Source organism: Danio aesculapii, chromosome 10 (assembly GCF_903798145.1).
Source record: "Danio aesculapii chromosome 10, fDanAes4.1, whole genome shotgun sequence".
In the NCBI taxonomy this organism is placed as follows: domain Eukaryota; kingdom Metazoa; phylum Chordata; class Actinopteri; order Cypriniformes; family Danionidae; genus Danio; species Danio aesculapii.
Window position 1 is genome coordinate 994,432 of NC_079444.1, and position 17,677 is coordinate 1,012,108.

At 36.4% G+C, this 17,677-nt stretch overlaps 2 protein-coding genes across 2 annotated transcripts in view; one reads left to right on the plus strand and one right to left on the minus strand.

Annotated features, from left to right (window-relative positions):
• The window catches only part of grk5 (G protein-coupled receptor kinase 5), a 34,855-nt gene extending 26,598 nt beyond the window's left edge, over positions 1-8,257 (minus strand). The window contains exon 1 of the mRNA XM_056467360.1: positions 8,003-8,257. Within this exon, the coding sequence (XP_056323335.1) occupies positions 8,003-8,054 (52 nt within the window). The 5' untranslated portion in view covers positions 8,055-8,257. The remainder of the gene's footprint in view (positions 1-8,002) is intronic.
• A 2,377-nt stretch (positions 8,258-10,634) lies between these two features.
• Positions 10,635-17,677, plus strand: part of mier3a (mesoderm induction early response 1, family member 3 a) — a 17,879-nt gene continuing 10,836 nt past the window's right edge. Inside the window, exons 1-8 of the mRNA XM_056466829.1 lie at positions 10,635-10,652; positions 11,853-11,877; positions 13,468-13,613; positions 14,537-14,671; positions 16,203-16,323; positions 16,434-16,507; positions 16,679-16,748; positions 17,549-17,677. The exon at positions 17,549-17,677 is cut by the window's right edge and continues 14 nt beyond it. Of these exons, the coding sequence (XP_056322804.1) occupies positions 10,644-10,652; positions 11,853-11,877; positions 13,468-13,613; positions 14,537-14,671; positions 16,203-16,323; positions 16,434-16,507; positions 16,679-16,748; positions 17,549-17,677 (709 nt within the window). The 5' untranslated portion in view covers positions 10,635-10,643. The remainder of the gene's footprint in view (positions 10,653-11,852; positions 11,878-13,467; positions 13,614-14,536; positions 14,672-16,202; positions 16,324-16,433; positions 16,508-16,678; positions 16,749-17,548) is intronic.

A 17,677-nucleotide genomic window follows, 5' to 3' on the forward strand; every position in this document is an offset into this window, starting at 1 on the left:
AAACAAACAAATTAAATTTAATAATGTTCAACTTAATTTGTTTATTTAAATTCAACCCAAATAAATTGTTTACAACCACTAAACGTATAAAAAATTGAGTAAATCCAAGGAATCATCTTTGAATAATTGTTTTCAGTGTATATGGACATCATTTTTCTCTAAAAGTACATCGTATCAAAAGATGATACTAAGATTTTTATTCTAATTAGGTTCTAATAAGCCCAAATAGCAAAGAGAAATAAAAAATGCATGTAAAAAAAACACCTTGGGCCTTCAGAGGATAAAGCAAAGTGTCCAAATGATGCTGAAAAATATTTATTATTATCTTATCTGCACTTCAATCACAGCTGTAGATTAAATCACCTGAAATAAAACACAGTGAATCTACGGTCACACTGGGGTTTGTGTGTGCGAAATTCTGTCGTACGGCGCTGCGAAAAGGAGCGGGATTAAACAAGATGATTAGACATTTAAAGCGAGCGATTGCTCCATGTTTTACATTTCTGTCCAGAGAGGTCCTGTTTTGATCCTCGATTGGTCTCACGCAGTCAAGTGATGCGATTTCGCAGATCAGAGTTCACCAAGCTTAAACTTTGCACCGCAGCAACATGCGAAACTCGACGCATGACGCAGCTTCAATCTCTCAAAATCTCAGCAGAGGATCATTAAACTACTCTCAGCAAAAACATCATCAGCAACTTCCAACCCAGGCTCATTCTGAGAACGTAGTCCCGTGGACGTTTCTGGAGACCGCGAAATACGTAGCCGGGGGTACGTACGGCTGCATTTCATTTTTTTAAGTGAACGCTGCGGGGCGGTGTGACGCCGTTCCCTTCGGCGCTCGCCGGCCGGCCAGCCGGCCGCTCGCCTCCGTGTGGAGGGCTTTCCCGCTGCAACCAGTTTGTCCGGTTAGCTCTTCGTGTACTCTGGCGGACTCGAGGCGCAGAGAGGGGCTGACCACGACGACGACCGGGTTCGAGTCCGGGAAAGAGCGGTTCCAGAAATCAGGAAAGAAAACAAAAACAAAATCCAAAAAATGAAGCGAACACGTTCGTCACAGGGTGAGAATGTGGTCAAAATCCGAAAACGTGGTAAAAATTAGACGAGGGCTTTTCTTTTTCTGGACGGCTTTTGTGAATCGTCGTTGGTTGGGTTTAGGGACGGAAGAGGGTGGGTCAGCCGATTGGCCGGTCGCACGGTCAATCATTCTGTCATCCAGGCAGACAGGCGGAAGGTTGATCGACAGCGGCCTCTAGTGGGTTTACGCGAGAACGGCGCGGGAAAAAGCGCGCACAGCGGCCTCTCGTGGACTCGCGAAAACAAAAACTGCACAAATACGTACCTCGCGGTCTCCAGAAACGTCCACGGGACTACGTTCTCAGAATGAGCCTGGGTTGGCAACTTCACTTATTACTTGTTTGACTTTATTTGGCCTGAATATTTGTCTGATTAATTGAATGCAATTATTTTTAAGAAAGTCAGTGAAGTTGCAAGATAAATGACAAGAAAATCATTAAATGATGTCGTTATGTATTAATTTGATACACACGGAAGTCAGTTGTAGTTTTGTTCCTTCAGTGATTCTGCTTGACGACAGCAGGTGTTAAATTAATTACTTAATGATGTTGTTAACTTAATCACTGCGTCTGTGTTCATGAATACCCATTATTTGAGGACGCAAACCTAATGAAAACTCAACGTTGAATTTTCAACACTCCAACTGTTAATTCAATGATAATTCAATGATAATTCAATGACATTCTGCTATCTGGGATCATAACAAGACTGGAAAGACGTCTTGCTAAAAATAGATTTATGAATTATTAGTCGGTCACATCTGATGCTTAGAAAATGTTAGACATGCCAAACACGTACCTGAAACTAAAGTCAATATTGTGTGTGTGTGTGTGTGTTTGTATGTGTGTGTGTCAGTGTTTGTGTGCATGTGTGTGAAGAATTGAGAAAGTGTGTGCGTGTGCGCTGGTACGCGCATGTGTGCACGTGTGTGAATGTGTGTGTGTGTGTGAAAAACAGAGAAAGTGTGCTTTTGTGCATGTATATGTATGCGTGTGTGTGCGCACATGTGTACTAGTATGTTTGTGTGTGTGCTTGTGTGTGTTTGCATACAGTATGTGTGTGTGTGCGTATGCCTATGTGTGTGTGTGCCTGCAGATAAATGTGTGGGTTGTGTTTGAATGACGGTTTGTTGACAGTAGAAGCGTAAAGAATCCTCGGCATCCTCTACTATACGAGCTGGAGCTAAAAATAGCAGTGGGAATGAAGCTGTAAGATGACAGATATCAGATATGAGGCACACCTCACCGACACAGAGATGCCACAGAAAACAAAAAGTGTGTGTGTGTGTGTGTGTGTGTGTGTGTGTGTGTGTGTGTGTGTGTGTGTGTGTGTGTGTGTGTGTGTGTGTGAATCCCAAATGAAAAAAATAAATAACCGTTTATAGTAAATACTGTAGTGTTTCTGAACCACTTGACATACTTGAATTAATCTATTGTGGTGATCCTATTGTTGCTACAGCAACACAACAACTATAGAAATATAAACAAAAGAGCCAGACGGAACCAAAGTCCCTTCAAGGCGAGTCATTCACTCGGCGGCCATCTTTGAAACACCTCTTCGGACAGTGTGCTCAGGCATTCTGTCTGATTGGGGACACATCAAATTCTCTAAAATGGCTTGCCAAGCTTATGATTACATTACAAATTAGGAATCACCAATAAAATTAAACAACAACTGTCTCTTAAGTTTCATTTCTAAACAATCCAGTCACACAAAATCTGCAGGAACTCACGTCTGGTCTGAGCTCCTCCCCCGAAGATTCATCAGTATATGCCAATTGGTGATTGGCTGCTGAACTAGAAGGCGGAGCTTCATTCGCCATATTGACGTTACGCTTTTCCCCATTCAAAACTATACGTCTTGTGTATTCTAGAGTCTTCAGATGGAACTTACTTTTTTTTTCTATGTCTATTCTTTTGTCAAAAACAGGTATACAGATTTAATTCGTAAAGATTTTGAGAGTGTAGGAGCTGAAAACCTATCATACACTCAGCGCAATTAGGCGCAAGACGTGTTTGCCCCAATGTGTTGCTATTTTCAGACCAGCGCAACCTAAATTTTCCCGTTTTGCGCCATGTTGTTTAAATAGTAAATACACTTGTGCCAGTTTGTGGACTCATGGGTGTTCTGGTCTATAAAGGAGGTGTGTGAAGGCTCATTGTTGGCGCGTTGCTATGTTGAGGAACTACAATAGACTGTGCAATAGACCAACTGAAAGCAGGTCTAAAGTCCAGCGCAGATAGTTATGCGCCTCGCTTACACATTGCTTAATACACACAGGATGTACAGCAATACGCAAATATCTTTGGATATCACTCAGTGTTTTGACCACACTTCGTTATTATTGCTTATTTATTTGTTTGCTGGGAAATAGAACTGAATTTAGAAATAGTTTTGAAACAAATCTTTGCGCTTAACAAATGAAATTAATTATGTAGACTAATGGATGTCTGTGCGCAGCATTTCCTTTTCCACGAAAGAGAGAAAGAGAAAGTAAAGGCCGATTGGAGGAGGCTCGTTCTTTATCCTCGCGCTGCAGATGCTCTTCGAAGCGTTCAGTTTTTCTACATACAAAGTCCGCCATGTGAATTGTAAATGCACCATGGCACGATGCAACTGACTGCGCTTTCGACTTGGCACCTAGATCGTTAAAATCGAGCCAATAAAGTCCGAAAATAACAATAATAATAAAATAATAATAAATTTAGACACACTTGTTTGGTAAACAAAATTACAGCCGGTCTCTATATATTCATTTATTTTCCTTCAGCTTAGTCCCTTTATTCATCAGGGGTCACCACAGCAGAATGAACACCCAATTTATCCAGCATATTTTTTACACAGCGGATGCCCTGTAATAATAACTCGACTTCTAGTTAATCACTTGGAAAAGTGGCAGAAGGTAGATTTTTCAGATGAATCATCTGGTGAATTGCATCTCAATCATCACCAATACTGCAGAAGACCCACTGGAACACACATGGACTCAAGATTCTCACAGAATTCAGTCATGTATGGTGAAGGAGAAATCATGGTTTGGGGTTACATTCAGTACGGGGGCTTGTGAGAGATCTGCAGAGTGGATGGCAACATCAACAGACTGAGGTATCAAGACATTTGTGCTGCCCATTACATTACAAACCACAGGAGAGGGTGAATTCTCCAGCATGATAGCGCTCCTTCTCATACTTCAGCCTCCATATCAAAGCTCCTGAAAGCAAAGAAGGTCAAGGTGCTTCCAGGATTGGCCAACCCAGTCACCAGACATGAACATTATTGAGTATGTCTGGGGTAAGATGAAGGAGGAGGCATTGAATATGAATCCAAAGAGTCTTGATGAACTCTGGGAGTCCTGCATGAAGGCTTTCTTTGCCATTCCAGATGACTTTATTAATCAGTGATTTGAGTCATTGCAGAGATGTATGGATGCAGTCCTCCAAGCTCATGATGGAGTCAGACACAATATTCATTCTGTTTCCACTGCAGCATGACTTTATATTCTATACTGCACATTATTTCTGTTCAGTGACAGAGTCAGACCTTACTGTCCTAATCAAATCATTCAAAATCAAGCCATGATCATATCTTATTGTGGTAAAGTAAGTGTAATCTAGAGGCCTTTGCCTTATATAAACCACTTCTGATACCAAATGATCAACTAGAAGTCAAGATATTATTTGTTGTTCCTAAAACTTGGATAAGCAACAAGACTTTAGTCAGGTAGTGTATATAACAGTTATTCTGTGAATCACACCTGTTTGCTTGTGTAATTAGTGCTGAAAACTCATCAACATGACAAGAGTTTCTGCTCATTCTGAAACAGCCACTGGATCTATTTTTAGCCCTCAGATTAGATGGATCACTTGTAGTGCTGACAGGCTGTTAAAAGCGGCAAAAGGAGTCAGACCTGTTTGTGATGCAAGGCCGCGTGACGTCAATGGCTTTGTGTGTGCGCTTTTTGTACGAGGTCAGTGTATTTCAGGTTTGAGGTGCAGGACAAATGAAAAATATGTTGAATGTGCTGTTTCTGTCGCTCTCAGCCACTCAGGAACCGGGAACTGAACCCAACAATATAATGTGTTTTGCCCAGTCTTTTGCAGAGGTATTATGCTGTGTTTAAGCTTAAAATATAAATACTTGTCACATCTTACAGACTCTTTTTTAGTAAGATTATATCTTTAAATATATAAAAATGTTATATATTTATACTGTATAATATATACAGTTCATATTTATGTTAGGGATGTCATCACGATTAATCGCATCCAAGATTATAGTTTGTAATTACATAATAGATACAAGTGTACTGTGTATATTAATGTATATATGCATAATTAGACACATATACTGTACATAAAATACTAAAATATTTACATATACATATATATTTATGTATATATATAATTTGTGTATCTATCTATCTATCTATCTATCTATCTATCTATCTATCTATCTATCTATCTATCTATCTATCTATCTATCTATCTATATATATATATATATATATATATATATATATATATATATATATATATATATATATATATATATATATATATATATAGATATATATATATATACATATATATATATACACACAGTGGGTAGAACAATCGTCCCTCAGCAAGAAGTTTGCTGGTTCAAGCCTCGGCTGGGTCAGTTGGCATTTCTGTGTGGAGTTTGCATGTTCTCCCCGTGTTGGCGTGGGTTTCCTCTGGGTGCACCGGTTTCCCCTACAGTCCAAACACATGCACTATAGGGGAATTTGGGTAGGCTAAATTGTCCATAGTGTATGAGTGTGAATGAATGTGTATGGATGTTTCCCAGTGATTGCAGCTGGAAGGACATCCGCTGTGTAAAACATATGCTGGATAAGTTGGCAGTTCATTCCGCTGTGGCAACCCCAGATTAAAAAAGGGACTTAACCGAATATTATATATTAATATAAAAAATATTTTTTTTAAAGAGCTCATACTATGTGACGAGTACATTTTTAGCATTTTAAACACATATAATACCTTCATAATATTATTATATAATAATGAACACATAAAATATTTTTTAAACACATGGATAATATCTCATTTGGACTCTATAAATCACTGGATATATTTATATATTACAATAAGGTTTCATTAGTTAATGTTAATTCATATTTTACTCAAATTAATTATATTGAACAATACCTGTACAGCACTTATTAATCATAGTTCAACATTTACTAATGCATTATTGAAATGCAAATTCATTATTCATAATTCATTTATTTTCATTAACACTAACAAAGATGATTCAATACAGTAATAAATGATTTGGTCATTGTTTTGTTAATGGTAGTAAATACATTAACATTAACTAATACATTCTAATCATTCATTCATTTTCTTTTCGGCTTAGTCACTTTATTAATCTGGGGTCGCCACAGCGGAATGAACCGCCAACTTATCCAGCATTTGTTTTAATGAAGCGGATGCCCTTCCAGCTGCAACCCATCACTGGGAAACACATATTCATACACACACATAACGGACAATTTAGCCTACCCAATTCACCTGTATCGCATGTCTTTGGACAGTGGGGGAAACCGGAGCACCCGGAGAAAACCCAAGCGGACTCAGGGAGAACATGCAAACTACACACAGAAACGCCAACTGACCCAGCCAAAGCTCGAACCAGCGACCTTCTTGCTGTGAGGCGACAGCACTACCTACTGCGCCACTGTGTCTCTCTCTAAATATAGAGAGAAGCTCTATAGAAGATCATTCGCAATAGTATGCAATATATGCAATATTGAGATTGTACCATTTGTAATTTTAATAACGATTAATTTTATTAAATTATTTTTACAACGAAGACTATTCAGAATTATTTCGCATTTGATAATTCAATTACTGTTACCGAATACTATTAAACTCCTCTGAAAACAATTAAATATTGTGTATTTAATTTGTTTTGGTTTTTTTATTGTGTTTGTAGATTGTTTATTATAAATTACACAATCTAATAATAATAATAATAATAATAATAATGATAAATTGTTTCGATATTCAGTTATTTCGGTATCCATATCGCAATATATATCGCAGGACAGCAAAATATCACAACGCAAGATTTTTCCAAAATTGTGTAGCACTAATATATGCATATATATATATATATATATATATATATATATATATATATATATATATATATATATATATATATATATATATATATATATATATATATATATATATATATATATATATATACATATACACACACAAACACACACACACACACACACACACACACATTATGATAGTGAAAATACTACAAAAAAACATACTTTCCACATTAAATAATTTTGTTTAGTCAAGAATGTTACAAAACTTACTCAGGGTTAACTCTTAGTTAAACAAATTTGCCTTAATTTCATATTTGAATATGCTCTACATAAACCTGAGTGCTAAATCTGGCAGGGGAACATATTAAATTCAAAGGAACTACGATTTACTTACTATTTTTTATGTACTGTTTGACCTTTACTGGTTCTTATTAAATAAACTGCAATTGCTCATGAAGGCAGAATAATTATAAAACAAACTAATTTTATAAATGTTATACTGCCAACAAACCTAAAGTATCAAAACACTTTACAGGCTCATTTGGGGATTTACAATGTCTAATAACATGAAATATTTAATCAATAAACAATGTATTTTTACAGAACTTTGTGAATGTTAACTAATACATTTGTTTGTGTCAGCTCACAGTGCATGAACTAATGATAAACTTCCCACAATCTGTTCAAAATCATTCACCACAGCAATAGTGTATACAATTTTGAATGTAAAAATAAATAACCAATTTCTTTAATATAAGAAATGAAATATATAAGATTAATAAATAGTATAAATTATGAATATATAACATTTCTTACCATCTCTTGCTTTTAAGAGCGCACAATTCGCTGCCATTGTTTCGATCTCCATTTCTGCAGTGTCAGCAAATAAAAGTCAGCCGAGATAGAAAATCTGCATTAAATACTGTTTCCTTTATTACTGATTTTCCTCCTTAGTTCCTAATGTACATTGAATTGTTATTACGCATTTAGTGAGGCACTTATTATTTGCACTCTGTTCTAAAGGAAATGTACATCCCTGAGTGTTTTAAATATAATCTAGATGCTGTCAGAGTGAAGTTTTAGTTACAAATGAGGACTCGACTTTCTTGTTCTGCCTTCAGCTGTTGCGTCGGCCAATCTTGTTTCACCTGTACAGGTGACATGACTCCGGTGTAACTACAGGAAGAGAAATAAGTCATGTTACTGGGATTTTACGTGCAGACCGGTATCTCATTAAGAAGTGACCTGATTAAAAGCTTCTGTTCATTATATGAACAACATAAACTGTAAAAAATGCAGGGTTACACACAATTCCTTCATGTTGTCCCAACACAAATCGATTAAGATGGCTTCATAGTTTCTACAAATTTAAGTGGATTGAACATAAAACAATTAAGTTGTCCCCAAAAAAACTGAGGAGTTGTGTTAATTCAGCTCATTTTAAATATATAAGTTGAAACAAGCTGCAAAAGTCTTTTTGTTTAATGTAAATTGCAATGTAAGATATAAAATAAGCTAGAATTAGAATCAGAATGAGCTTTATTCGCCAAGATTGCATCATTTTTGTGGTTTATCAGGAGCTCGGGGTACATCCATCTATCCATACATATCTAAATATAAACATATCTACATACAAGAACACAGAAGGACATTTAAATAAGTGGAAAATAAAGTAAGATAAAATTCAGAAGTCATATATAAATGATTTATGTGCAATATTTTTGGCTTTTTAAACTGTACAGTAAGAAATAAAACAATTTATATAAAAGTATTTACGATTAAGTGGCTTTATTGGTTACAAACCCATAAAGAATTAGGTTCCGGTATGTTTATGACCATAATAAAACAAGTAGCGACTGATGTGATGTTAAATTCTACATTGAAATAGCATAATTTATATTACATTTACATAATTTTATTAAAGGTATTGTATCATTAGGAACAGTGAAAGTAGTTCACTATTTGTCTTCAGTTATGTGTCTCTATAATGCAAAAAGGTGGAAAATGTGATTAGCATGTGAATGGCGCCACCATCTGCTTTGTTAATATTGAACATGTACAGAGGAACATTACATATATACTCACCGGCCACTTTGTTAGGTACACCTTACTTGTACCAGGTTGGACCTCCTTTTGCCCTAAGATCTCATGACTGTGGAGGCCATTTGAGTACAGTGAACTCGTTGTCAAGTTCAAGAAACTAGTCTGAGATGATTCACGCTTTATGACATGGTGTGTTATCCTGCTGGAAGTAGCCATCAGAAGATGGAGACACTGTGGTCATAAAGGGATGGACATGGTCAGCAACAATCACCAGCCTGAACCATTGATACTAGGCAGGATGGATCCATGCTTTCCAAATTCTGACCCTACCATCTGAATGTAGCACCAGAAATCGAGACTCATCAGACCAGGCAACGTTTCTCCAATCTTCTATTGTCCAGTTTTTGTTGAGCCTGTGTGAATTGTAGCCTCAGTTTCCTGTTTTTAGCTGACAGGAGCGGCACCCGGTGTGGTCTTCTGCTGCTGTAGCCCATCTGCCTCAAGGTTGGATGCGTTGTGTGTACAGAGATGCTCTTCTGCAGACCTCAGTTGTAACGAGTGGTTATCTGAGTTACTGTTGGCTTTCTATCAGCTAGAACCAGTCTGGCAATTCTCCTCTGATGATGGTTGTGCGTGAAAATCCCAGTAGATCAGCAGTTTCTGAAATACTCAGACCAGCCCGTCTGGCATCAACAACCATGCCATGTTTAAAGTCACTTAAATCACCTTTGTTCCCCATTCTGATGCTCGTTTTAAACTGCAGCAGATCGTCTTGACCATGTCTACATGCCGAAATGGATTGAGTTGCTGCCATGTGATTGGCTGATGGTAATTTTACGTTAACGAGCAGTTGAACAGGTGTACCTAATAAAGTGACCGGTGAGTGTATATTTACACACACATACAATTTGATATATAATAGATATATGTCTAGATGTTGTTGGTCTGATAAGGAGTAATATATCTGCCCCGTTAATACTGAATATGGCAATGAAAACAGTGACGTATTAAAATAATAAAAAAATTCTAAAAAGTTTTACTGAAGCACAATCTTAGCAGTTTATGTTTACATGACGTCAGTGTAAGATATGTATTACGTACCAGATAAAACAGTCCTTTCCCTCAGTATGTTTTTCAGTGGTAAAGTACACCTTAACTTCCATTAGAACGACTTGATATTCATATTTTAATAAATTATATTACACACTCAGGTAATTAAACCTATGATTGAAATATACAGTATGTCGACGTCAGCCAGCTCTCTCTTCGCAGCCAATCCCGTGCCGAGTTCGCTGTGCGGTTAAAACGCGCCAGCAAATCAGAGCGAACGTGCTGGAATTCTCTAACATCATTGGTCCTCGCTCTCAATCCGGGCTCCGTCGTAAAGCCAGTTTAGTAGCCGAAAGGTACCAAGATGGCGGAGGTAAGTTGGAAAATAGGGGGAAGGCGTCATATTTTGATCGTTAATTTTATTTCCCACAGGATCTTAGATTGGGATTTCTCGATTTGATAACATGTAATAAGGTCTTATCTTTGGATAGAGGCCGCGTTGGTCGATATACGAGCGGTTTTGGCCGTCAAAATGAGTATTTGAAACGTCGATTGGGCCTCTTTTAGTGTCGAGTGTTCGGGTCGGGCGTCCGTATTTGGCGTCAGATCTGACTGAACGAAGCCGTCGTGCTCAGTTAGAAGCGGAGAGGATATTTTATTTAATTTTGCTCTAATTGCGTGTTGTCACTTCTCATTTATTTTCGAGTTTTCGGGTTAATACTTCTGTTTTGGTTTCAGAGAGACTAATTGCGGGATTTTTTCCTATTGCTGATGTGCCGGATTGATGCTATAAAGTGACGATTTCATATTATTTATTTGTCTTCTGTTTTAAAATAAAATCTGTCCTTTTTTACAACACCACATGGCTGTGTTTTGATTGAGTCAATCAGATCTACTAAATAAATGATGATCAATGCTTTGGCTTGTTCGTGACCTTTACAAACTCATATTCTGTGTACGGTTATCGTATTTATTTAAATCAGTTAGTGTTATTGTTTATGTATGAATTTCTGTTGTTTTCTTTCATATTTACGCTGTGAGTATGATTTGGTACTTTTCTAGCGAGCATTATTAAAGTTATATTAAAATGATGGTGTTATTTTTATTAGCTGACGCAGTAATTAGATCTTAACAAAATGACAGATAACTTCATGCATAATTTTTTTGCAGTAATTGTTTTTTATCTGTGATGTTTTGGTTGGAATCGTGGTTGATGTTTACTATAGAAACATTTAATTAAAGGGATAGTTCACCCCAAATTTTCAATTTACACTATTTATTCTCAAGTGGTTATAAACCTTTTATATTCTTTCTGTTGTTGAACATTAGAATATATTTATTGAAGAAAGCTGAAAACCTGTAACCATTGACATCTGTAGTAGTCTGTGGAAATCAATGGTTACAGGTTTTTATCTTCACAAACTTATGTTTTTGCATTCGACAATAAAGAAATTTGATTGGATTTGGAACAAATAAAGGGAGAGTAAATGATATTTCATTTCTGGGTGAACTATCCCGTTATAGGAAGTTTATTATGCGAAACCTCACCTGTGATTTTGTTTTATAATTTCAGGCTTCCTTGGGAAGTACGAGTCCAGGTATTTTCTAAATCTATTTAATAATGTCAGTTTTTAACAATCTTTTTATTCTGTGTAAAACATTTATTTATTTTACATATTGAAATAAATCTATTAATTAGAAGCATTTGTGCTAATTGTGCTTATTTATGAAGTGTGTGTGTGTGTGTGTGTGTGTGTGTGTGTGTGTGTGTGTGTGTGTGTGTGTGTGTGTGTGTGTGTGTATATATATATATATATAGTGCATGGTAACACTATTACACACTATGAATCATTTATTAAGCATTAACAAATAGTGAATTCATTATCTATTGAGCATGTACTCTACATTAATAGACATTAGTAAGCAGTTTATAAATACAGCTATAAATGCTCTATTGTTGACTTATAAGCACCTATATAATGTGCTTAATTATTGAATTTTCATACTTTTTTACTTATTAATTGTTCATTACTGAATTCAGTATCATTCAGAATGAGTTAGTAAACAATTAATTAACTATTCAAATCAACATATATGTATTTCATTATTCAGGGATATATAGTAATGGTTACTATGCATGTTAATAAATGCTTTATTAACTCAACTTCATAAAGTTTTGTGACCTAATCTAAAGTGATGACTATTTATGCTTCATAAATCTTTTATCAATGACAATTAAAAGCTCAGTATCGAATGAACAATGAATGTTTGCAATCTAAACTAAAAAATAAAATGACTGGAAACATGAAATGTTGCAGAACAACAGGACTGTCAAAACACAGTTAGAAATAAATACTATTAAATAAAATTGGATAAAACAATATTATAATTTAACAATATATTATGATACAACATTTCAAAGTTCTTTAGCTGTGTTTAAATTATAGTCATTTTATTTTACATAAGATTGAAAAGATTTATTTTTCATTTGATACAGTTTCTTTTGTGTATCTTCAAGTCAATAGAAATGAATAAATTAGTTTATTTTCTTTTTTTTTCCTGTTTAGAATATAGCTGAGCCTTAAATTGTCTTTTATAAGGGATTTATAAAGCATAAATAGTCCTCACTGCAGGTCACAATACTGGATGAAGTTAAGTTAATAAAGCATTTATTAACATACAAAGTAATCATTACTATATCCCTGAATAATAAAATACACATATGTTGATTTGAATAGTTTATTAATAGTTTACTTATGCATTCCAAATTATCTCAAAAGCCACCAACTATTCTTAAACGACTAGCTTGTAAATAATGCAATACTTAATTAATGAAAAAATAATCATTAAAAAAGTATTTTAATCTGCTTTTAAGTCAAGAATACAGCATTTGTACTTGTATTTGTAAACTGCTTACTAACGTCTATTAATGTATTGTTAATGCTTAACAGATAATGAATTCACTATCTGATCAGGCTTAATAAATGATTCATAGTGTGTAATAAAGTGTTCCCGATAAATTAAATTTGAATAACTGATATGTTAAAATAGTTTAATGCTGTGCTAGCCATTTATTATCTCTTACATGCAACACATGCACACTATGGATTACATTCTGAATTATAAATATTGTTTTATTTTAAATTGTAATAATATTTAACATTTGTGTTTTAATTTGATGTTTTCAGTTGACTCTTTGTCATCGGAAGATCACGATTTTGACCCGACGGCAGACATGCTGGTACACGATTACGATGATGAGCGTACGTTAGAGGAGGAGGAGATGCGGGAGGGCGAGTCAAACGGCAGCTCAGAAATCGCTGATCTGGAGAAGGTTTGCTGTTTCTTTTTTCTTTCCTTTTTTTTTGCCGCTGCTGATGTGATTGTGCATCTGAACAATATCGTTTCAGCATCGATATCGCAATGTGTGTATCTGCTATAGTCACATCGCAGGACAAGATTACTTATTAAATATTAAACGATAAAGGTATTATTCATACGATGATGATCATGTTATTTTAGTTTGATTGTTCAATTTCTGCACTTGGATGCTGTTAGACTTCCCAGAAAACCATAAAGCACTTTTTATTTAACTCTTAGTTTTGCTCTGTCATATTAATAAATGCTTGTAATTTATTATACTCTCACTGGCCACTTTATTAGGTATGCCTCTGGCATCAACAAGGCATTTGCATCGACAGAACTGCCAATCACTGGATATTCTCTCTTTTTTGGGCCATTCTTTGTAAACCCTAGAGATGGTTGTGCGTGAAAATCACAGTAGATCAGCAGTTTCTGAAATACTCAGACCAGCCCGTCTGGCATCAACAACCATGCCACGTTCAAAGTCACTTAAATCCCCTTTCTTCCCCATTCTGATGCTCGCTTTGAACTGCAGCAGATCGTCTTGACCATGTCTACATGCCTAAATGCATTGAGTTGCTGCCATGTGATTGGCTGATTAGACATTTGTGTTAACAAGCAGTTGGACACGTGTACCTAATAAAGTGGCCGGTGAGTGTATGTTATGCAGATGCACTGCATAGAAAAAGACTTGATCATCTAAGTTGATCTAAATGTATTAAATCTTCCCAATTAGAGCTATTCAAATCATCTGGTGAAATTCGCAATAGATATCACAGCGAAACAAAATTTCACAATGTCAGATTTTTCCAATATCCTGCAGCCCTAACCTGTATGTTATTAAGTATTTTAAGTGACAAGCTGTTGAGTCTAAAGCAAACCTCTGTATCTCAGGAGGGGAACATGCCTCTGGAGGAGCTGTTGGCGTTGTACAGATATGAAGCCGCAGACAGCGTTGTCGGAGGGTCGAGTGCGGACAGCTCGTCTGTTGAGCTGACTGATGAGCTGCCTGACATGACGTTAGATAAAGTAAGTTACTAAAGCAGCTGTAATTGCATTTTAATTGCATTTTAATCATTTATTCATTGATAGGTTCATTTATGACTTATTCAAATAAATATTAATAAAATAAGGTGTTGTTATTGGTAGCAATAGTGTGTTATATCAGTTATATAGTTCATTGGTCATTATACAACATTAGTAAGAATATTATTTGTCAAGTTGATTTATTTGAGTAATTTAATTCAAAAAGTGAAACTCATATATTATATAATTCATTACACAGACTAACATGTATATAAAATGTTTCTTTCTTTCTATGTATATGTATGTATATACAGTGCTCAGCATGAACTATGTGCCTTTAAAGGGCCCATAGTTGACCTCTTTTTTTTATGATGTAATATTAATATGATGGTTCTTCTGAGTGTGCCAGTTTAGGTTCAGTTTAAAACACAATTCAGATTTTATTATAATGTGTTAAAAAGTGTCATGTTGGGGGCGTGTCCACAGCTCGCTGATTTATGGGTGTGTTGCTTCACATGTAAATTAGTTTTGGCTTCCCGCCCAACGTAACAAGGGGGCGGGGCCATGAGCTCACCCGCTCTGTGTTTGCAACACAGACAGGCAGACTGAAAGGAGCAGGAGAGGATCCGCATTCAGTCGTACATGTACGACTCGGACACAGACCAAGAAGAGAGTACAAAATCATTTGTGTCTTTGTACAGTTTTACAGCCAACTGTGTGCTAGTTTCAGGTGCCGAGCTTGTACACAGAAACTAATAACCACGCACACTGAATTAACTTTGACTGAGGCACCGGATGCGCCGCTTGAAGCCGCGACACGGCACACCAGACACTCTCTGTGGCACGGCAGAAACATGAAGTGTCCCGAATCGTCGCGCCACGCATTTTCATATTCTAAACATAGGTTTCTGCAGCGGTCCGCGGCGCCCAGCCGTCCACTTGAGTGTACCCTGATAGAAACCGATGTTTAGAATTCTAAAACGCATGCTAGTTAAGATCACAGGGAGCTTCTGGCATCGCGAGAAATGCAAACGGCTGAAGTATAAGGTAGACTCAATGAGAAGTACACATGTTTGCAAACCTACCTAAAGATACAACCAATAATTCCGATTAGAGCGATAATGTGGAGAATATTGATCTTGTGTTGAGCCCAATGAGCCTTGCATCTAAAAATAGAGCTAGCGTGTTCCTTTAGTGATATCGCTTCAACTCGCGCTGAAAATGGCGGACGTGAATCAACAAACTGAGGATATGATGACGCGCCTGTCAATCAATATTGGTGGGCGGGGGGACCGCTCTCCTACGTAAAGTTGCGGTCAATCTGAAAACCGCTCCAATTGGTCCACCGTTTTTTATGTTGTTAAATTGAAAAAAAAAAGCACTGGGTGTGTTTATATCACCCCAATATGACGCTCTATACACCATACATGCACATATGGCTGTCCAAACAGCTTGAAAAGTAGATTTTTCACCATAGGTGGCCTTTAAAGAAAATATTAAGCCATTAATATAATATCCTCTGCTCTTGTTACAGGAGGAAATCGCTAAAGATCTGCTCTCTGGAGATGATGAAGAAACACAATCTTCTGCCGATGACCTCACACCATCTGTAACGTCACACGAAACCAATGATTTCTTCCCCAGAACTCTTCGCTGTAAGCACATACACATTGTTTTTGATGACATTAATGAAAGTGTGCTCTGTCCAGTTTTTTATTATCTCTGGCTTTTCTGTAGTGCTCAGTTTAGCTTTTTTCTTTTCCAGCTAATGTGGTTTATGATGGAGATAAAGAATCTGAGGGTGAAGAGGACGGTTTGAGCCCTGAAGACTCTCGCAAGGTGAGGAAATTTAAGTAGATGGTTTAGTTTCAATACATTTTTTACCAAATATTATAAGAGATGCATTACGTTATTCATAATCAAAGTGTGCTGCTAAAAATAAGTTATTATGTGCATCAGACACCCACTTAATATCAGTGTATATTTTAATAATTAGTGTTGCTTTCACAGGAGATCATGGTGGGTTCTGAATATCAGGCAGAAATTCCAGCACTTGCCTGTTATAACGACCAGGAAAAAGGTGAGTCTTTAATATAGAAATGTAAGTTTCTGTATTTACAGTAGGGTTGTCATGATACTGAAATTCAATACCAATCAGCACTGATATTTTAGAAACGTTCATTTCCTGCTAACATTTGAGCTGTGTTCCTAAACAGCGCTGATTTGCCTTTGTGTTCACATGCTCAACAGAAATGACTGTGATTGGCCGGGAAGGTCATCAGTTCACTGAACTCAACTCTGTTTACTGAGTGTAACCACAGATACAGGAACACTGGAGCACTTTAATATGGGAAAAGGTTGCTTTTATTATGTGTTGAGTGTAGTTTGGACAGTGTCATCCAATAATGCCACATTAATTTAAATGCATCTTTTTTATTTTCAGGAATAGTATTACACTTATATCAGATACACGTCAGAGATCATACATCTGAATATAGTCACAAATATAAGCCCACATACTGCACATCTGTTTTCTCTTTCAGTAATGTACGCTTTCCTCTGTGTGCGCATGTAAACAAATGTTATACATAAGAATGAAGAGAAAGAAACTTAAATAAATAATAAGGGAAACTAATAATTCTAATATACAAAACCAATGAACATGCACATGTAGGAAGTGATATATTACATCAGATTTTAAACTAACAAAACAGTTCAGGTCTGTGAGATTGGTCCGTTTTTCCCAGAATTTACATGAATTTTCAGTTGACAGCTCTTATTTACCCAGAAAGCCGTTTAGATGAGAAAGACGAGAACATTTGATGAAAGATTTAAAGACATCAGCTGTTTGTTTAACATGCATCGATTGTGAATGTTCAGTGTACGCAGAGGAAGATCAGCTCCTGTGGCAGCCCGACATGCTGCCCGAGTCGAAGGTCAAAAGCTTTCTGCTGGACTGCTGGAGTGCGGATGGAAAGATGGACAGAGATGGCAGGTGTTCTCTGGTCA